At 42.3% G+C, this 18391-nt stretch overlaps 1 protein-coding gene across 6 annotated transcripts in view; it reads right to left on the bottom strand.

The window, feature by feature from the left end:
• Positions 1-18391, bottom strand: part of FNIP2 (folliculin interacting protein 2) — a 328137-nt gene that overhangs the window by 115895 nt on the left and 193851 nt on the right. For all 6 annotated transcript variants that reach the window (XM_069243372.1, XM_069243380.1, XM_069243398.1 and 3 more), the window contains one exon: positions 1975-2112. In XM_069243372.1, coding sequence (XP_069099473.1) covers positions 1975-2112 — 138 coding nt within the window. The remainder of the gene's footprint in view (positions 1-1974; positions 2113-18391) is intronic.

Here is an 18391-nt window from a genome sequence, read left to right as displayed (position 1 = left end):
AATTCCCCTAGGTGTCTAGTTTTTAGAAATGTCCGTGTTTGGTACGTTTTCCTAGGTGCCAGCTGCGCAAGAGGCCAAAATCCACAGCTAAGCACTTTGCCAAAAGCAGGTCAGTATTCTTTAGGAAAATGTGATGTGTCCATGTAGCGTTTCCTGCCGCAGGCACTAGGCCTACCCACACAAGTGAGGTACCATTTTTGTCAGGGGACCTGAGGGAACACTGGATGGGAGGAAATTAGTGGCTCCTCCTAGATTCCAGAACTTTCCATCACCGAAATGTGAGGAAAATAATTTGTCAGATTTTGAGGTTTGCAAAGGACTCTGAGTAAGAGAACCTAGTGAGAGCCCCACAAGTCACCTTATTCTGAATTCCCCTAGGTCTGTAGTTTTAAAAAATGCACAGGTTTGGTAGGTTTCCTTAGGTGCCGGCTGAGCTAGGGACCAAAATCCACAGCTAGGCATTTGGCAAAAAAAAGAAGTCAATTTTCTTTGGGAAAATGTGATGTGTCCATGTAGCGTTTCCTGTCGCGGACATTGGGCCTACCCACACAAGTCAGGTACCATTTTTATCGGGAACCTGAGGGAACCCAGGATAGAAGAACAAGTGTTATTGCCCCTTGTCTTTCTCTACATTTATTCCTTCCAAACGTAAGACAGTGTGTAAAAAAGACGTCTTCTTGAGTAATGCTGTGTAATTCACATGCTAGTATGGGTACCCTGGTATTCAGAGATGTGCAAATAACCACTGCTTCTCAACATCTGATCTAGTGTCCATTTGGGAAATACAAAGGTTTTCTTGATAACTATTTTTGAGTCTTTATATTTTACCAAATAAATTGCTGTATACCCGGTACACAATGAAAACCCACTGCAAGGTAGGCCTTGTTTATTGGCTCTGGGCACCGAGGGTTCTTGACCTATATATTCCCGCAATCAGAAGAGTCCAGCAGAGGTAACAGTATATTGCTTTTGAAAATCTGACCTGGCAGGAAAAAGTTACGGAGTAAAACGTGAAGAGAAATGGCCGTTTTTTTGCCTCAATTTCAACATGTTTGTGTTTCTGCTGTTATTTTCCATAGGAAAACCTTGTAGGATCTACACAAATGACCCCTTGCTAAATTCAGAATTGTGTCTACTTTTCAGAAATGTTTAGCTGTCCAGGATCCAGCACTGGTTTCACACCCATTTACGTCACTAACTGGAAGGAGGCTGAAAGCACAACAAATAGTAAAAATGGGTTATGTCCCAGTAAAATGCCAGCATTGTGTTGCAAAATGTGTTTTTCTGATTCAAGTCTGCCTGTTCCTGAAAGCTGGTGATTTTAGCACCGCAAGCCATTTGTTGATGCCATATTCAGGGGAAAAAACACAAGCTTTCTTCTGGAGACCTTTTTCAAAAATTTTAGAAAAAAAAAAAAAAGGTTTTGCTGTATTTTGGCTAATTTGTTGGTCTCCGTCAGGGAAGCCCACAAACTCTGGGTATCTCTAGAATCCCTAAAATGTTGGAAAAAAAGGACACAGATTTGGTGTGGGTAGCTTATGTGTACAAAAAGTTATGAGGGCCTAAGCGCAAACTGCCCCAAATAGCCAAAAAAAGGCCTGGCAGCAAAGGGGTTAATCTAGAATTTATAATTGTTTTACACTGAACAAGGAATAACATTATAAATAAAACACACACTAAACATCTTTTCTCCTCAATTAATTTCATTTTATACATAAGATTCTTTACTGGACAGCCGTAAGCTGTCGCAAATCTGCAACTGAGACAGTGAAATATATTTGCGTCTAAGAGTTGCAGATACATCAACCAATAACACTATGCTTCATCATATACAACCGGCAAGGTATGGTACTAAAAATGGAGAAAAAAACATAAGCAACAATGAAAACTGATGTGTCTGTTTCATACAACAGCTCCACATGAAGGTAAATTGGTGAAAACAGAATTTCATATTTTGAATCTGATGTCTCTTACCTGGTACTTGGGAAGCTGTTCCTTGGCATGTTGTGGACAACTAGGGGAAGCAGCATGGGATGTGATGGTGCAGGTGCCACTGCTGCTCGTATGGCAGCTTTTAGCCAATGTCTTTAAGTGACCATTTTCTGTAGCCCGCTGTATAGAGAAAACAATTTGACTGATGATGACAAAGTCACTCTGTTTATTTTCAAACAGTTTCATAGAAAAGGCATTTCATGCCTGGCTAAATATAAAAAGATAAACAGTAGCCAGGGAAAACTGTCTTAGGAGGAGTAAATCGAGATAACCCCATACTTTAAGTTTGTGAATCATTACTTGACAATATTGTTAAAAAAAAATAATACAAAGTACACATTTGTTTTCCCATAAATAACAATTTACATTCACAGATCTGTTCGTTCCAACCCTGAGTACAACACTGAATAACCTACGACACAACAGTGAGATTATCAACATCAGGTTTCGGAGTACCTATGAGCCTTCTTCAGGTGTGTCTGCACAAAACCGTTCACATAACATACAAAGCTATAATAAGGAAAAAAAAACCTCATACACATTTTAGCCAATGCTTCTTGGGATTCACAAGAAAATCTAAGCCACGGGCATCAAGGTGAACCTTCCAACTGCCAATCTCAAGCCAAATGACTTGGGACAACATAACATCTTTTTTCTTGTTATTTGATATCAGGCAGACCCATCTCCAAAGAAGAGTAAAGCTCTTCAAATATATCATTTTTATTGTGTCAGAAGCCTTTCAAATTTAAGGTGCTATTGGAACAGGTGTTTTCATGTTCTTAAATTAAGGAAAATTTTACTTACTGAGTAAACATCTGTTTGTGGCATGTAGTGCTGTAGATTCACATGCTTTGCTTAAGTTCGCCATTTAGTGTTGGGCTCAGAGTGTTACAAGTGTTTTTTCTTCAAAGAAGGTTTTCGAGACACAAGATTGAGTGACTCCTCCTCTCGGTAACATTGTGCATGGGCATCGAGTCCTTTGTTAGATTGTTCTCCCACAGGCGGGTAAATTAAAAAGTGTGTACATGTGTACATAGAAAAGATATAAGAAATGAGATGCCCATGCAGAGTATATACATATTTTACATATGTGGTACTACAACAGCTGCAGCCTCCCGGGGAGGAGGGATGGCACATCTGAATCTACAGCACTACATGCCATGAACAGATGTTTACTGGGTAAGTAACATTTTCCGTTCAATGGCATGTGTAGCTGTAGATGCACATGCTTTGTATAGACTGTAAAGCAGTCCCTTCCAAAATAAGCAGTGGCCAGCCTGTAGGAGTTGGAGTAGGATGAAAAATAATGTTCTAAGTACTGCCTGTTCAACATTTGCTTGTTCGCGGGCTAACGTATCTAAACAATAATGTTTAGTAAATGTGTGTGTTGTAGACCATGTAGCAGCCTTACACATGTCTGCTATTGGTATATTGCCTAGGAATGCCACTGAAGTTCCTTTATTTCTGGTGAAATGAGCCTTAGGAGCTACTGGTAATATATTTTAGCTTTAATATAACAAGTCTGGATACATTTGACTATCCATCTAGCTAATCCATTTTTTGAAAATAGGATTACCCTTGTGAGGTTCTAAAAATGGAACAAAAAGTTGTTTTGACTTTCTAAAGTCTTTTGTTCTGTCTATATAGTACATGAGAGCTCTTTTAACATCAAGAGTAAGTAGGGCTCTTTCAACAACTGAGTCTGGCTGTGGAAAGAAGACTAGCAAACCCACTGACTGGTTGATATGAAAAGGTGAAACTACCTTTGGAAGGAATTTTGGATTTGTTCTGAGAACTAGTTTGCCTTTATGAATTTGAAAGAACAGTTCTCCCAAACTGAAAGCTTGAATTTCACTAACTCTTCTCAAAGAAGCTATTGCTACTAAGACAGCAATCTTCCATTGACAAAAATTGTAGCGAACAAGAATGCATGGGTTCAAATTGTGGGCCCATAAGTCTTGTGAGTACAATGTTTAAGTTCCATGCGGGAGCTGGAGGAACTCTAGATGGAATTACTCTGAGTCCTTCAATAAATGCTTTTATAACAGGAATTCCAAATAATGAAATGTTGTCAGTTTTGAACATAAGCTGCTATAGCTGCTAAATGAAGTCTAATAGACAAGTACATGCAAAGTTTGCTTTTTTAAGTGTAACAAATAGCATACAATATCCTGTACTGAAGCTTTAGCCCCTTGGGTGTCCTGGACTAACGGTTACGTCCTCGGCTGCAGCACTGCTGTGCCTAGGACATAACCATTACGTCCTGCACGCGGCCCTAGCGCTCTCCCGTTGGGTCTCCCCCTACCATCCTTACCCAGAGTAGTAGGATGGAAGTGCTTCCCCTGACCTCCCCCATCCTCCAATACCCCCCCAACCCAGTGACGTCTGATGACGTCACCACACAATTGCACGCTGACCTCATCAGAGGTCGCCCCTTTGTGCAGAAGCTCAGCTTCCAGAGCGATCCGAAGAGAAATGCTATCATTTCTCTTCCGATTGGGAAGATCAGAGAGGCATGAAAGGAAAGGCTTTTCCTTTCCTTTCATGTCTTTCTGAGCATTCCTGCAGCACAATCGCATAGCGATCGTGCTGCGGGAATGCCACTAGACACCAAGGAATTTGTTGTTTTTTAGTATAAACAATGAAGGAGGGCAGCCCCTTGGGCAAGGGTCACTCCCCTGGGGGGCATTTTTTTTTTAAAGGTCTTTTCTGCCCCCCTTGGGTGCAGATCGGCCTATTTTCATTACGCCGATCTGCCTCCAAGGGGGGCAGAAACCACTAGGCATTAGGGATCTTCAAAAAAAAAAACGTTTTACAGATGGGGTGCGACCCCTTAGGCAAGGGTCGCTCCCCTGGGGGCAATTTTATTTTAGGCTATTTCTGTCCACCTTTGGGGCAGATCGGCCTATTTTTATTAGGCCAATGTGCCCCCAAGGGGGGCAGAAATCACTAGACACCAGGGATTTGTTTTGTGCCTTGGGCAAGGGTTGCTCCCCATGGGGGCACATTACTGTTGGCCATTGCTACCCCCATGGTCGGCAGATCGTCCTATTTTTGTAAGGCCCATCTGACCCCAAGGGGGGGGGGGGGCAAAGAAGCCCACTAGACACCAGGAAAACATTTTTTTTTTTTTGTTTTTTAAACAGGGTGGGGGTATGACCATACCCCACCCCAAATAAATGGGGACAAAGTTGTTCTCCCCACCGGAGGGCAGTTGGAGCAATTACCCACGATCCACTCCTTGGGGGCGGGGGCGGGGGAGGGAAGCAGAAAACCTACTGGATGCCAGGGACTTAAATTTTTTTTAAAAAAAGTGCGGTGGTGGCTACCAACCAGTCTGGGCATGGATATGCCCCCACCCCAACTGAAGCGGGTAACAGTTTTTCAGTTCTCCCCCCAGCTCACTAAAAGATCTTATCCCAATGGCAAGCAAGTGGACATTTAATTATATTGGGTTTCGATTTTACATTTGGGCTATGAGAGCTTGGCTAACTCTCAAAATCGTCCCAGTTGGAATGGTGAGGGCTGCACTTTTTGGACTTTGGGACGCTGCCATCTAGAAAAACCTACGAGACCTAGACACATCTGAAAACAAAGCATCTGGCTGAGTCCACGCTGTGTGCTTCACATGCACCCCACAGAATTTTCTCACCCACAATGCCCTGCAAACCTCTAACTTTGCTTGAAATCACACATTTTCCCTACATTTTTGTGATGGAACCTTCCGGAATCTACATGAATCCACAAAATTCCTACCACCCACATTGTCGCATCTATGGCTTTGGTTACCCCCTCAATTTCGACATGTTTTTGGTTGTTCCCCGTCACAGGCACTGTTTTTTTATTTTAGCTGTTACGTTCTGTAGGAAAACTATGAGTATAACGTAGTATTGCTTACCTGTGTGTTACTCTCTGTATCTAATTCAGGGACCCTGTTTAGATATGAGGACGTTCTGTAGGAAAGCCTTGAAGGATCTACACAAATGACTTCTTGTTGAACTCCAAATTTTGTCTACTTTTCAGAAATGTGTAGCTGTCTGGGATCTAGCATTGGTTTCACACCCATTTGTCACTAACTGAAAGGAGGCCCAAAGCACAGAAAATAATAAAAATTGGGTATATCCCAGTAATATGTCAAAATTGTGTTGAAAAATGTGTTTTTCTGATTCAAGTCTGCCTGTGCCTGAAAGCTGGGAAGATGGGGATTTTAGCACCGCAAACCCTTGGTTGATGCCATTTTCAGGGGTAAAACTACTTGCTTTTTTCTGCAGCCTTTTTTTCCCAATTTTCTGGAAAAAAAAATCGATTTTAGCTGTATTTTGGCTAATTTCTTGGTGTCTTCCATGGGAACCCACAAACTCTGGGTACCTTTAGAATCCCTGGGACACTGGGAAAAAAGGACAAAAATTTGGCATGGATAACTTATGTTGACAAAACGTTATGAGGGCCTAAGTGCGAACTACCCCAAATAGCCCAAAAAAAGGCTCAGCACCTGAGGTGGAAAAGGCAAGGCAGCGAAGGGGTTAAGAGGCTCTATGTGTTGGGGTTGGCAATAGTACACAAAACGTTTCCATTTGACAGCATAACTTTGCCTAGTTGTGGGTTTGCGTGCCTCTTTTAAAATAACCATGCATTCAGATGGAAGTTTCAGGTAACCAAACTCTAACTTCAAGAGCCACATCGGTCTGATTTGACCTTTGTTTTGGGTCAAGAGATCCGGCCTGTTTGGTAGCTTGTGATGAGGTACCACAGATAGATACAGCAGTGTTGTGTACCAATGTTGACGCACCCATGTGGGAGCTAAGAGAATCAAGGTGATTGAGGTCCGTTTCATCTTTCTTACCAGTAATGGAATTAGTGGGAGCGGTGGAAAACAGTAAGCAAATATTCCTTACCAGTTCATCCATAGAGCATTACCCTTGGATTGTGGGTGTGGGTACCCAGATGCGAAGCTTTAGCATTTTGAGTTTTTCTTTTCTGGCAAATAGATCTATGTCTGGTGTTCCCCACATTTGAAAGTATTTCCAAATTACTTGGGGGTGAATTTCCCATTCGTGGACTTGTTGCTGCGTCCTGCTTAACAGCTACACTAGCTAATTGTTTATTCTTGTGAGATATTCTGCAAGTATTTGAATCTGGTTGTGAATCGCTCATCTCCACATTGACTGTGCTAAGCTGGTTAATTTGGATGAGTTTGTCCCACCTGTTTTGCAGCTAGTACACCGTTGTCATATTGTCTGTGCATATTAACACTACCTTGTGTGAAATTTGTGTCAGAAAAGCTTTGAGTGCTAGGAATACCGCTAGTAATTCCAAGTAATTTATGTGGTAGGTTTGTTGTATGGAATCCCATTCTCCCTGTACAGCAAGATTGTTGAGATAAGCTCCCCAACCTGTCTGTGATGCATCTGTTGTGACTGCTGTCTGAGGCACAGGGTCCTGAAAGAGTCACCCTTTTGAAATGTTGGTGTGATTCCACCACTGCAGAGAGTTGTAAGTCTGGCAGTTCAACAACACTAGATCCTAAAGTCGACACTGACTGAGACCACTGTTGTGTGAGGCACTGCTGTAATGGTCACATGTGCAGTCTTGCATTTGGAACTATGGCTATGAACGAGGCCATCATTCCTAATAGTTTTGTCACTAATTTTACTGTGTAAGTGTGGTGGTGATGCAGTTGAGCTATTAGATCTTGACATGCTTGAATCCTTACTAGATTTGGGTATGCTAATTCCAAGTGAGTGTTGTGAATTGCTCCAAAATATGGCTGTATTTGTAACGGTTGTAGATGGTAATAGAGATAAGTGATGGTGAATCCCAACTTGTGAAGAAGATCTATTGTGTACTGAGTGTGTTGTTGCCATATTTGGCCTGTACTGACTTTTATTAGTCAGTCATCCAGGTATGAGAAGACATGTATGTGTTGTCTTCTGAGGAATGCTGCAACTACCGCTAGACATCTGGTGAACACCGTTGGTGGTGGTGTTGTTACTCTGAATGGTAGTACTTTGAATTGGTAGTGCATTCCTGCAATGACAAATCTTAGATACTTGAAATATGCTGGATGTATAGGAATGTGGAAATATGCATCCTTGAGATCTAATGCCGTCATGTAATCTCTTTTTTGCAGTAAGGGTATGACATCTTGTAAAGTGACCATGTAAAAGTGTTCTGAGAGAATGTATAGATTGAGATGCCTGAGATCTAGAATTCAGCTTAATGTGGCATCTTTTTTTAATTTTTTTTATTAGGAAGTACAGTGAATATACTTCTGATCCCTGTGGGATATGGGTACTAGCTCAATGACTCCTTTAAGTAGTAGTGACTGTACCTCCTCTTTCAGTAATTTGAGATGGTTTTGAGTAAGTCTGTGTGAACGACGGGGAATATTTGCTGCAGTAGTAATGAGTTCCAGATAATAACCAGGTAGGATAATTGAAAGAATCCGTTGGGCTGTATAGTGATGTTTTGCCATTTTCGATAAAAATGTGCCATCCTTCCTCCCACAGGAGATGTATGTGCTGTGGGGCTGGTGAGTTAATCACTGTTTGGTTGCAATGGAGGAAATTCTGGAAGTGGATGACTTGCCTCTTCCTTTATTATTGGACCCTCTGTATGAGCCTTGAAAGGAATAGAATTGTAAAGTTTGTTTTTGTTGGTAAGTGGATGCTGAATCTGGGGCTGCTTGCTTGAAGCCACCTCTGAATTGTGGCCTGCAAAAGCTACCTCTAGCAGGTGTAGCATATAATGCCCCTATTGCCTTGGCTGTTTCTGAATCTTTCTTTAACTTTTTGGTTATGCCCACTTCTGGCCCAAACAGATGTTCCTTGTTGAAAGGCACGTTTGAAACTGCCTGCTGAATTTCCAGTTTAAAGCCTTAACATCTGAGCCATGCATGTCTTATAATAACTATGATGGTATTTATGCCCTGAGCTGCAGTCCGTCTATAGCGCATCTAATGGCATTATTTAAGACTGCTTGTCCCTCCGTAACCATCTTCTGTCCCTGCTTTTGGTGCTCTGGTGGAAGGTATTGGAGCAAGTCTTCCATCTCGTCCCAGTGGACCCTGTCATACATAGCTAAATGAGCTAGACAGTTGGCTATTCTTCAGTAGTTCGCTGCTTGTGAGGCAACCCTTTTCCCCACAGCGTCTAGCTTTTTGCTCTCTTTATCTGGAGGAGGAGCACCCCCTGTTGACTGGCTGTTAGCCCTCTTTCTTTCTGCCTCAATCACTATGGAGTCTGATGGTAACTAAGCTCTTATGAAGTCTGAGTCTGATGGAGCTGGTTTATATTTTTTTTATCAACTCTAGGGAGTGATAATCCAGGCCTTCGCTGGTTCTTTAAAAATGTTTGTTGAGTGCCTGAGAATCCCAGGTAATAATAGGAGACATTGATACTGTTTATAAGTGGATGTGAGAGTATTAAAGAGAAAATCCTTCTCAATGGGGTCAGTGTGCATCTGCACATTATGGTATGAAGCTGCTCTCGCTATGACCCGAATGCATGCTGTAGTGTCTTCTAGGGGAGAAGGTCTAGCAGGGTATAAATCTGGTTCATTGAGTGTAATCGGATCAGGGTCATAGAGATCCCATGGATCTGTGTCCTGTTGAATGTCGCGGAGATCATCCCTGTGTGGTGATGCTGAGGATGTCTGTGGAGAGACCTGCATCTGGTATGTGGGTAATGGTGGTGATCATGGTGTGGAGGGAAGAAGAAGAGAATGTGGTGGCGAAGGTTGTTTCTGCTGCACCGTCTTTTCAGTCGCTTAGTCCTTTGAGATCTTTTTTGGTGGAGGTCCAGCATCCAGGGTCTCTTGAAAGGTTAACTTTCTTTTTAAAGTCACTGGAGGAGAGGCAATTATCCTTCCAGTGCCCTTTTGTATTTATAATTTGAGCTGTCGAGCATCCATAACCTCTATAATTGGCTGTACTTCTGAGGTTTCTTGAGTGGAAGTAGTAATTTTCCCACTTGGAGCTTTCGGTTCCAACTGGTTAGAAGCAGAGTGTTTTACTCGGACCGAAATTATTGGCTCCGAAACAGATAGATGTTTTTTCAGCTCGACATCGAAACAGCTGGACCAGTCTGTTTTGCCGGTGTCGAATGCACTTTGGTCTTTATTGGTCATCAGGATTTGTTTTTCGGATCCGACCATGACCCAAAGGCAGTGAAGGACCAACGACCAGTGCTGGAGACTTTTTCAATGTTGTTGGGTGGTGTGACGGGGCAAGTGTACTCACATACTGCTCTGGATGTATAGGGTGCCAGTCCACATTGGAGTCGGGGTCGGAGTCTGAGTCTCTAATGGAAAGTGCCGTACTCTGTTCTTCCTCCTCTTGCACATGTTCCTCACCAAAAATGTCTGGTGTGTCCTCTGTAGACTTGGACGCCATTTCCAATCGATGAGATCTTCAGTCCCGGACAGTCTTCTTTGATCTAAACGACCTACAGGCGTTGCAAGTCTCCCTTTGATTGTCGGGAGATAAGCAGAGATTGCACACCAAATGCTGGGCGGTGTACAGGAACATGGGTGACACAGAGGACAGAATCGAAACAGAGTCCGTTTCATCAGCTCGACATTGAAGAGAGCCCTCAAAAGGTGAAGCCCCTTTGAGGGTGGAAAAAAAATTGACCCAGACATTTTTAATCGGATCGATTATAGATAGAAACGAGATCAAAACAATACTGACAGTATTACAGAAAGATAGAATAAGTGTAGAAGGCCCGAACCGAGATCCACCGGCGCAAGAGGAAACACGTCCAAACCAGACGGCAGAGAGAAAACAATCTAACAAAGGACTCAATGACCATGTGCAGTATTACTGAGAGGAGGAGTCCCTCAACCTTGTGACTCGAAAACCTTCTTCGAAGAAAAACAACTTTTAAAACTCTGAGCCTAACACTAGATGGCGGACTTATGCAAAGCATGTGTATCTACAGCTACCCATGCCATCAAATACATATTTATTCTCTTAAGCACAAAGAGAAAAATTTGGCCAGGAATGAGTTCCAACTCATGTTCAATGAGTTGCTGAAATGGATACCCTGCTAATTCCAATCATACAACTATGCCATCAAGATGACTCAATGAGTTTATCTTTGCTCAGAGGTACAGCTATCATTAATGTGTCAAATGCTTCAGCAGCAAGGCTCAGAAGAGTGGGGGCCGAGGAGCCATTGCACCCCAATTATGACTGCCTTCTACTCCCCAATCTGGATCCATGGGAGGCCACTTTCCTGACTTCAGATTAGGGCTTATAGCACCCTTGCTACACCAGAGCTGACATTGACATGTATAGTGAGCTGTGGGTTACAAGTCTCAAACAACAGCAACATCAATTTGGCCCTCCATCCTTCCAATACCAGGAAATTCTAAGCGCTAGTATTTACAGCACTTGTGTTGTGTAATAAGCTATATAAAGACAATCTTTGTTGCAGTCTGCAGTACACTCATTACTCACATCTCTAGAAGAGTGATCACGTTAACCAATAAGTCTTTAAAGCACACACTTGTAAACCCCTAATATAGGCTTTTCCTCTCCAATTTTGTTATCTGCCTTTCGTGCATGTTGGTCTGTTCAATCCCTGTCCAACACTGCTCGCGTGTCCAACTACCTTCCAGGGCCTGTCGAAAGCCGACCTTGTGCCTGGTTTTCTGGTGTTATTCCCCATACGCACTCCGTAAGAGTCATAAAATCCAATCATCCCCCCTGTCCAAACACGATCTCTGCAGCCCTTAACTCTTCTCTAGCTCTCTGTCTCTTATCTACATTCCCCTCCAACTGTCTGCCACCTTTGTGTTCAGCTACCCATCTCCTGCACAGCTGGTGTCTTTGTTCTATCATTGATTTGCAGTCTTGCAGCTTCAGTAACTTCCTTTGCCCCCCCTTGTCTATCTCCACATCTCAGCCAAACCTAGTGTCCCCAATAATTTTGCCAGAAATGATTTATGTATTTTGTGTCACTATGAGATCTAACTTAGATGATGTTTATGTCTCTGTTGGTCTTTTATCATTATCTGCATCCAGGGGTATTTTATCTAGAGCACAGTAGTTATCCCAATCTTGGAACAAGCCATTCTAGGAGCAAAGAGTTCCAGCACTTCCCTGGCGGACTATGGTTCAGTGTATCACTTTCAACGTGTTTACCAAAGAGTTTTGGATTTCTCAGCTCCAACAAAGAAATGCATCCAGTTACAACAGATCATTAGAAAACTGTGCTTTGTTCTTTTTTTTTTTATAAGGACCAGATGATACTAGCACAAACAAAAAGAGGCAATGCCAGAATTTTTCTAAAATATTCTCAGAAACATAAACCATCTTGCATTTCAAAAACAGCCCAAGCCTTGACATTTCTAAAGAACATTTTCTACCACCCATATGCCATCTTATTTCATGCTTTGTTGTTTCCCTCTCAGTTTTCAGACAGACTTGTGTATTACTAAATAAGAAGCATCGGTAGCAAAGACATGTTCTGCCGGAATGCATGGCAAAATATGGCCAACAAACGACAAGCACTGAGAAAATAAATTTCCTGATGAACCACCACACAATACCTAAGCAACCAGTAAGACTTTTTTATTGGTCTTTTTGTGTGTTCGAGAGCTGGATTATTTCCTGGTAGAACTTAATTCGCCCTGCATGTGTGTTTTAGAAGCACATATCAACAATAAGATTGCCCTATTATGTTCCAGAAATGTAGACTTATGCGTCCCTTCGTTATCTGATCGAAACATCCACAAACTAAACCGCACATCCTCAACTATGCTCATGAATGCTCTGAACACCAGAGTGAGATGTCACCTCGTCCACTACAGCGTACATAATCTCGTCCTGCAAACCTCAGCCATGCAATGAACAACCACCTTAGCCTTGCTCTCTTCACCCTCGGCCATACCTTTGGCATCCTCAACAAACCCTGCATAACCCCCACCACACTCTGTGCTATGCATACTTCCGGCTCAAATGTATCCACTGTATGAACACAGAGGAGTATACAGTCCTGTCGGGGAGCTAGAACTGCAGAGCAACACATGCTACGTGTCTTGCCAACACTAGAGCAAAAGGGCATCTAGAAGGTTGCACAAAAAGTCACACAGAACAAAAACTCTGCCATCTACTTTGTTGCACCTGTCCAGGGTCTATGGGCAGCTGGAGGTTATCAGCTGCTAGACACCATCTATCTCACCCTGCACACAGAAAGGATGAAGGGGACACTTTGATGATTGTCCCACTGACACAGAAGCTCTAATTCGAGTCTAATCTTGCAGTAGCTCCAATTTCCATCAATCCAAACAAAACTGGAAGAGCATGCAGTCTGACCTATTACATGCAGACACATATCAAGAGGCCTGACATATATTTAGGAATCTTCACGTTCCAGGACCACTGGTAATAATTAGTTACAAGCCTTTCAAGAATGATTCCACAGTTCCATGCTTAACACTAGGTAAGACACATCTCATGCAGAACTACTCTTTAGCAGTTCACCAAACATTACGGCTCCTTTCCACAAAGCATTTTCTATACTTTTAGTAGTAAGCTTCAAAGGTATCAGCACTGCTTAACAACGCAGGTGTTTGCCCCACACAGAAATTCTACCTGTTGCCATCATTCACACACCAAACATTTTCTATGTGCTAAAGGTAGATCATTTTGACAATACAGGGGGTTGAAAAACTTTTCTCCTTTTAGGGCAGAAGAATAAGAAACACATTTTTAAAGTGTATAGGATAAATATATGCCAGAGCAGAATGGAGTCCCTGCACTCAATGACACTTTCTAGACTCCTGTGCAAACCAACAGCCAAGAAGTAAAGTTTGTAGACAAACCAAGAATATGTGTACAGGGCAAAAATTATCAAATTAGCACTGGATGTGAAGGTACTAACAGCCTAGACAAATTAGTAATCTCAAAATAAGAAAAGTAGAATCACGGGGGAGGAAAACAAAATTAAAATAGGAAGCTAGGACTTTGTAATCACAAGATACATAAGTCCTAAATGAGACCTTCTACAACAGTTATTCTTTAGTGTTCAGTTAAGAGTGTAAACCGCTCAGCAAATTCACCAAAGTCTGTGTCAGTCATATGCATGATCGAGTCTTTCTTACAAACATAATACATCAGAAATCTGTACCAACAGCAAATGCTGAAATTCACCCAGCTACTGCTGATCCGATCCTCATGCCAAGTGACATCCGATAATACAATTGAAAATTTACAGCCGTAAAAGGTAAAAGAAACATTCTACTTGACGTTATGGAAGGAGTAGGTCCCATCATTCGGTCTTCCAGGAACCGCTTCCATCGAAATGAATGATGGACTATTTTACATCTGAAACCTACATTCAATCATCATGATATGTGTCACATTCAATTTATCTCTGATGAGCTTTATACAGAAAGGTAATCACATTTGCTACTTTTCCCCCAGTATTGGCAAAGCCAGTGTGGCAGGCACTAATGTTAAACAGCATTACGGCATGCAACACATATAAGCAATATTGGCAAATGGCTGGCTACATGCATAAACACAAGCCAAACCGATTGTCTTTGGCACTATTTGTTTAATAAGCACTGGAATGTTTCACTGACGGTGCAGAGAGGTGGTAACAATTGCCCCGTGTGGGTGAACCTGGTCATAAATATAAACCAATAAAAACTCCAGCTGAGTCAAAATGTCAGAGAAATAGGAACATTGAATTCCTGCAGACAAAACTGACTGGTAATTTGTCATGCAAATTGCATCCCTACTTCACTGTCATGGACCACTTTAAAGTGACACTTTTTATGAAACTGTTGTTAAAGTGCCTTCCCTCCTCTCAATACCCAGCCTGCCTTAGGAGAACCCAGCCATGTACGGAGCACTCTAACCACAGAAATTGCACTAATTCTTTAACTATCGGCATGGAAACACCTCTGTACATTATTTGTTGTTATAGTAGACATAAAGACGGTCCTTAACATTTTCTGACAAAGGAAATATTCCAGACCAACTTGTGTTCAGTACTCATTCATCAGATGGTGTAGTGAATGAGTTCTATTCTCTACAACAAAAACCATGCTCTCCAACAACCAATGAACACAATAAGGTTTGTTCACATGTATGCGGCAGCCACGGTAATGCAGTTTGCAGTAACACAGTCTAGGATACATTGTGGACCCATCACATTCGACCAGCATCCTCTACCACATTATCAACCTAATATCTACTCTAGGTCAACTCATTTGTCCTCCAATACTGCAACAAACAGGCACTTCCATTACAGGCACATGCAGAATCCACAGCATTACATTAAGAAGCGGCATTGTCCCTGGTATTTTGAGGGCTATCTAGAACAACAGAGTACAACGTACATCATAGGGCTCACTACCCCTCACTACATCCTGGCAACCATGTATCTTCTCCACTGCCTACTCAGACCAGTAACACTACAATGACGCATCGGCCGGCCAACACTGAAGTTCAAGCCAACACAAATGGAAGTTGTGTGCCATGGAAATCACATTAACATCTAGCCAACAACAGGTGGAGATGGTCACTGACCTTGACTTTAGGAACCTTCCACCCAGACAAGATGGGTTATCTGCAGCCAACAAGGTGGATCAAGTGCAAGACAAGAAGGTGGAGGAGCTGATATAGACTACATATCCCTGGGTTATTAAGGAAAGTAGACCCCACTGACGCATTTCTGGGTGGCTGTGTATTCCTCAGAGATACTTCCTGGAATTGTAGATGTAGGTTTCAAAGAAGAGTAGTTCATACCTGTGGCTAAATATTCATGGAAGGAGCTGGTTGACTATTACCCAGTCAGTGGTCTGCTACAGAATCTTAAGTTCAAAAATCCAACCAGCCTATAACTGAATAAATCATAAATACACCACATGCTTTTGGGAACGGTTTGATGTGCACCGATATTCACTTTTTTCAAGTACAATTTTAGAGTTCTTCCAATGGCTGACACAATCTATTTACTTTCTCTATCATGTGCTTACTGTGTTAGTTCCGCTCTACAGAAAAAGTATTTCCATTTTCCAGCCAAATTGGATCACCTTTGTAAGAATGAAAGCCTCTACATTGTATCAACAGCTGGGCTAACATGTCAGCTTTTGCTTTTTTGGTCTCCTCTATTCCCCCGCCCATTTAGGACCTTTAAATACAGTTCTTCCAGAAGAGTACTGGACTCCTGAAACCAAAGTGTACCCCCACCTATGGCGAGTGCTGGCTACTGCCTTCTCACCAGGCTAAGGTGAGATGGACTTTTGGTCCAGTAGACTGATGGAGCAAGAGCCTATGACTTTTTTTACTTTAACAGTGGGAGAGGGGCCCTGCTGCATAAAATCTCTTCAGTCCTTCATAACTGGAGCTGTTCTCTTCACGGGGCGTGTGTAATAAGGGTATCTGTAGCCTAAGGTGTGTATTTGCGGTATTAGTGGTTCAGTCCAAAATTGAGGTCTCCTCCAGGTTGTCTGCACTCATTTACATATGCTTCAAAAACTGTTGAGCCACACTGTCGACCCGTTATCCTAAGGAGCATCTAAAATGAGAAGAAATGCGAAGAAATTAAAAGTTAAAATGTACCTGTACTCATCTAATGTTTACTTTCAGTCTATTCAGTAGTTGTTGAGAACGTTAACGCCATACTAAAAATTGCGTTTTATAATGTTATGTCTCTGCCGCGTTTTCTGGAGTGAAGCCAACGGGTTTCACTTGATGCAGAACTGTAATATTTTGTATGACCTGTCTACATATGTACTACTGGACTCTGGCTCCTCTAGCCAGCCCACAGGTAACTACAGCTTAAGTATGCAACCTAAGAAACCGACAAAGCCTGCATGTGCAGCAAGAGAACCAAAAGCACGTCATAAATCACATCAAATGCAATTCATCTGCCCCAGAAACGGCCAAGATACAACAGACACACTTCCTAACTCTAACTGTGTGAGCACACTCCCACATCAAAAGAAGGCATATAAAACAGAAACCCACCATCTTATCCCATTCTATTCCTCTTCAGCAAAGCATACCTCCTCAGACATGCCTGGTTCACTATATAAGCACAAAGAAAAACACTGTCCTTCTTCATATCTTCACATACAAATCACATAAACCCTACCACGTTCACTCAGCACATCAAATCTTCACACTATCAGCCTTTCTGCAATATCCAAATGTCATTTCTTTACAATTAAGTATACCACATTAATTTTCACATAATCCACAAACTACACAACGATTTAAGTACATTTCTTGTGCTGAGCTCTGCCGAAATACAAACGGCAAACCACCCATTTACACACCTCCCCAGTCCCTAAAAACCAGCAGAGCACAAACCATTAACTCCTAGGTGTGAGGAATTGGGCTGTTGGTTGAAGGGGGTGTACGTCTCAAGCACAGCCACAATCCTAGTGAGGGTGAACCACAAAATGTAAATAACCGTTTGGGAGCTTGGCACAACAGCAGTGAGGCTTAACTTAGTGGCCTGTGTAAAACATTTATGAAGCACTTAAACAGCAATAAAGTTAAGACACAACAAAAGAAAATCCCCCATCAATTTACAAAAATAGAGTACATTTTAATGTATTATTTGACAACAAAACAACAAAAATCTAATCAGTAGAACGGGAGTTATAAATGTTTATATTTTAAAGTGAAAAATAGAGTCTAAAAGATCAGAGCACCAACCGCGATAATCTAGTAGCATGAGACATGGGCAAAGCCCAAAGTTATGGATGAATGGCCGACCATGATGAAGAGCAGATCGGATACAGGAAGTGGACTGGGCCCAGTCTCCGCTTACATTCAGACTTGCAAGAAATTTTGAGAAAAAAAATGTATGAGAAGGTAAAGTTCAGCAGGAAAAGGCAGCCAGAGGTGTCTGAGGAGTCGTTGTCAGAGAGCCCTTGGATGAAGTAGCAGTAAAGATTTCTATGTTTTTTCTTAGTCTCTTTTATTGAAATCGAAAATCTTCAGCAGGGTGTGGCAGCAGGTTGTAGCCGAGGAGAGTTCCACAGGGACGTTTATCTTTTCTACAAGGAGCCGCTGAACAGGATGTGCTACTGCAGAGAAGGATGTAACAGGAGGTATTGCGCAGCCATGCCAACCAGCGATGCACCTTGGGCAGATCAGCGAGAAGGTAGGTCCCAGTCTTCTTTCTGTTCTCAGAGCACTTTTTGGATGAAAATTTCACAAGTCCCAAGTTTTGGACTAACTGGGAACCTTTAGCACCACTTCTAAAGGTTCAGGGCAGTGGGGGGCACCACCTGGAGGGTCAGGACTCACTCAGGCTGTGTTTAGGTGCGGGTTGAAGATGGCTGGAGCCTTTTCTGTCCCTGAGGCTCTGAACAGAAGGTCAGGCAACTAGCCTTTGTAGTCACTCTGGAAGTCATGGGTTCAAGTAGA

This window comes from Pleurodeles waltl, chromosome 1_2 (genome assembly GCF_031143425.1).
Source record: "Pleurodeles waltl isolate 20211129_DDA chromosome 1_2, aPleWal1.hap1.20221129, whole genome shotgun sequence".
Classification (NCBI taxonomy): Eukaryota; Metazoa; Chordata; class Amphibia; order Caudata; family Salamandridae; genus Pleurodeles; species Pleurodeles waltl.
Note: the sequence above shows the minus strand (reverse complement) of the source record. Positions and strands in the feature narration are given on the sequence as shown.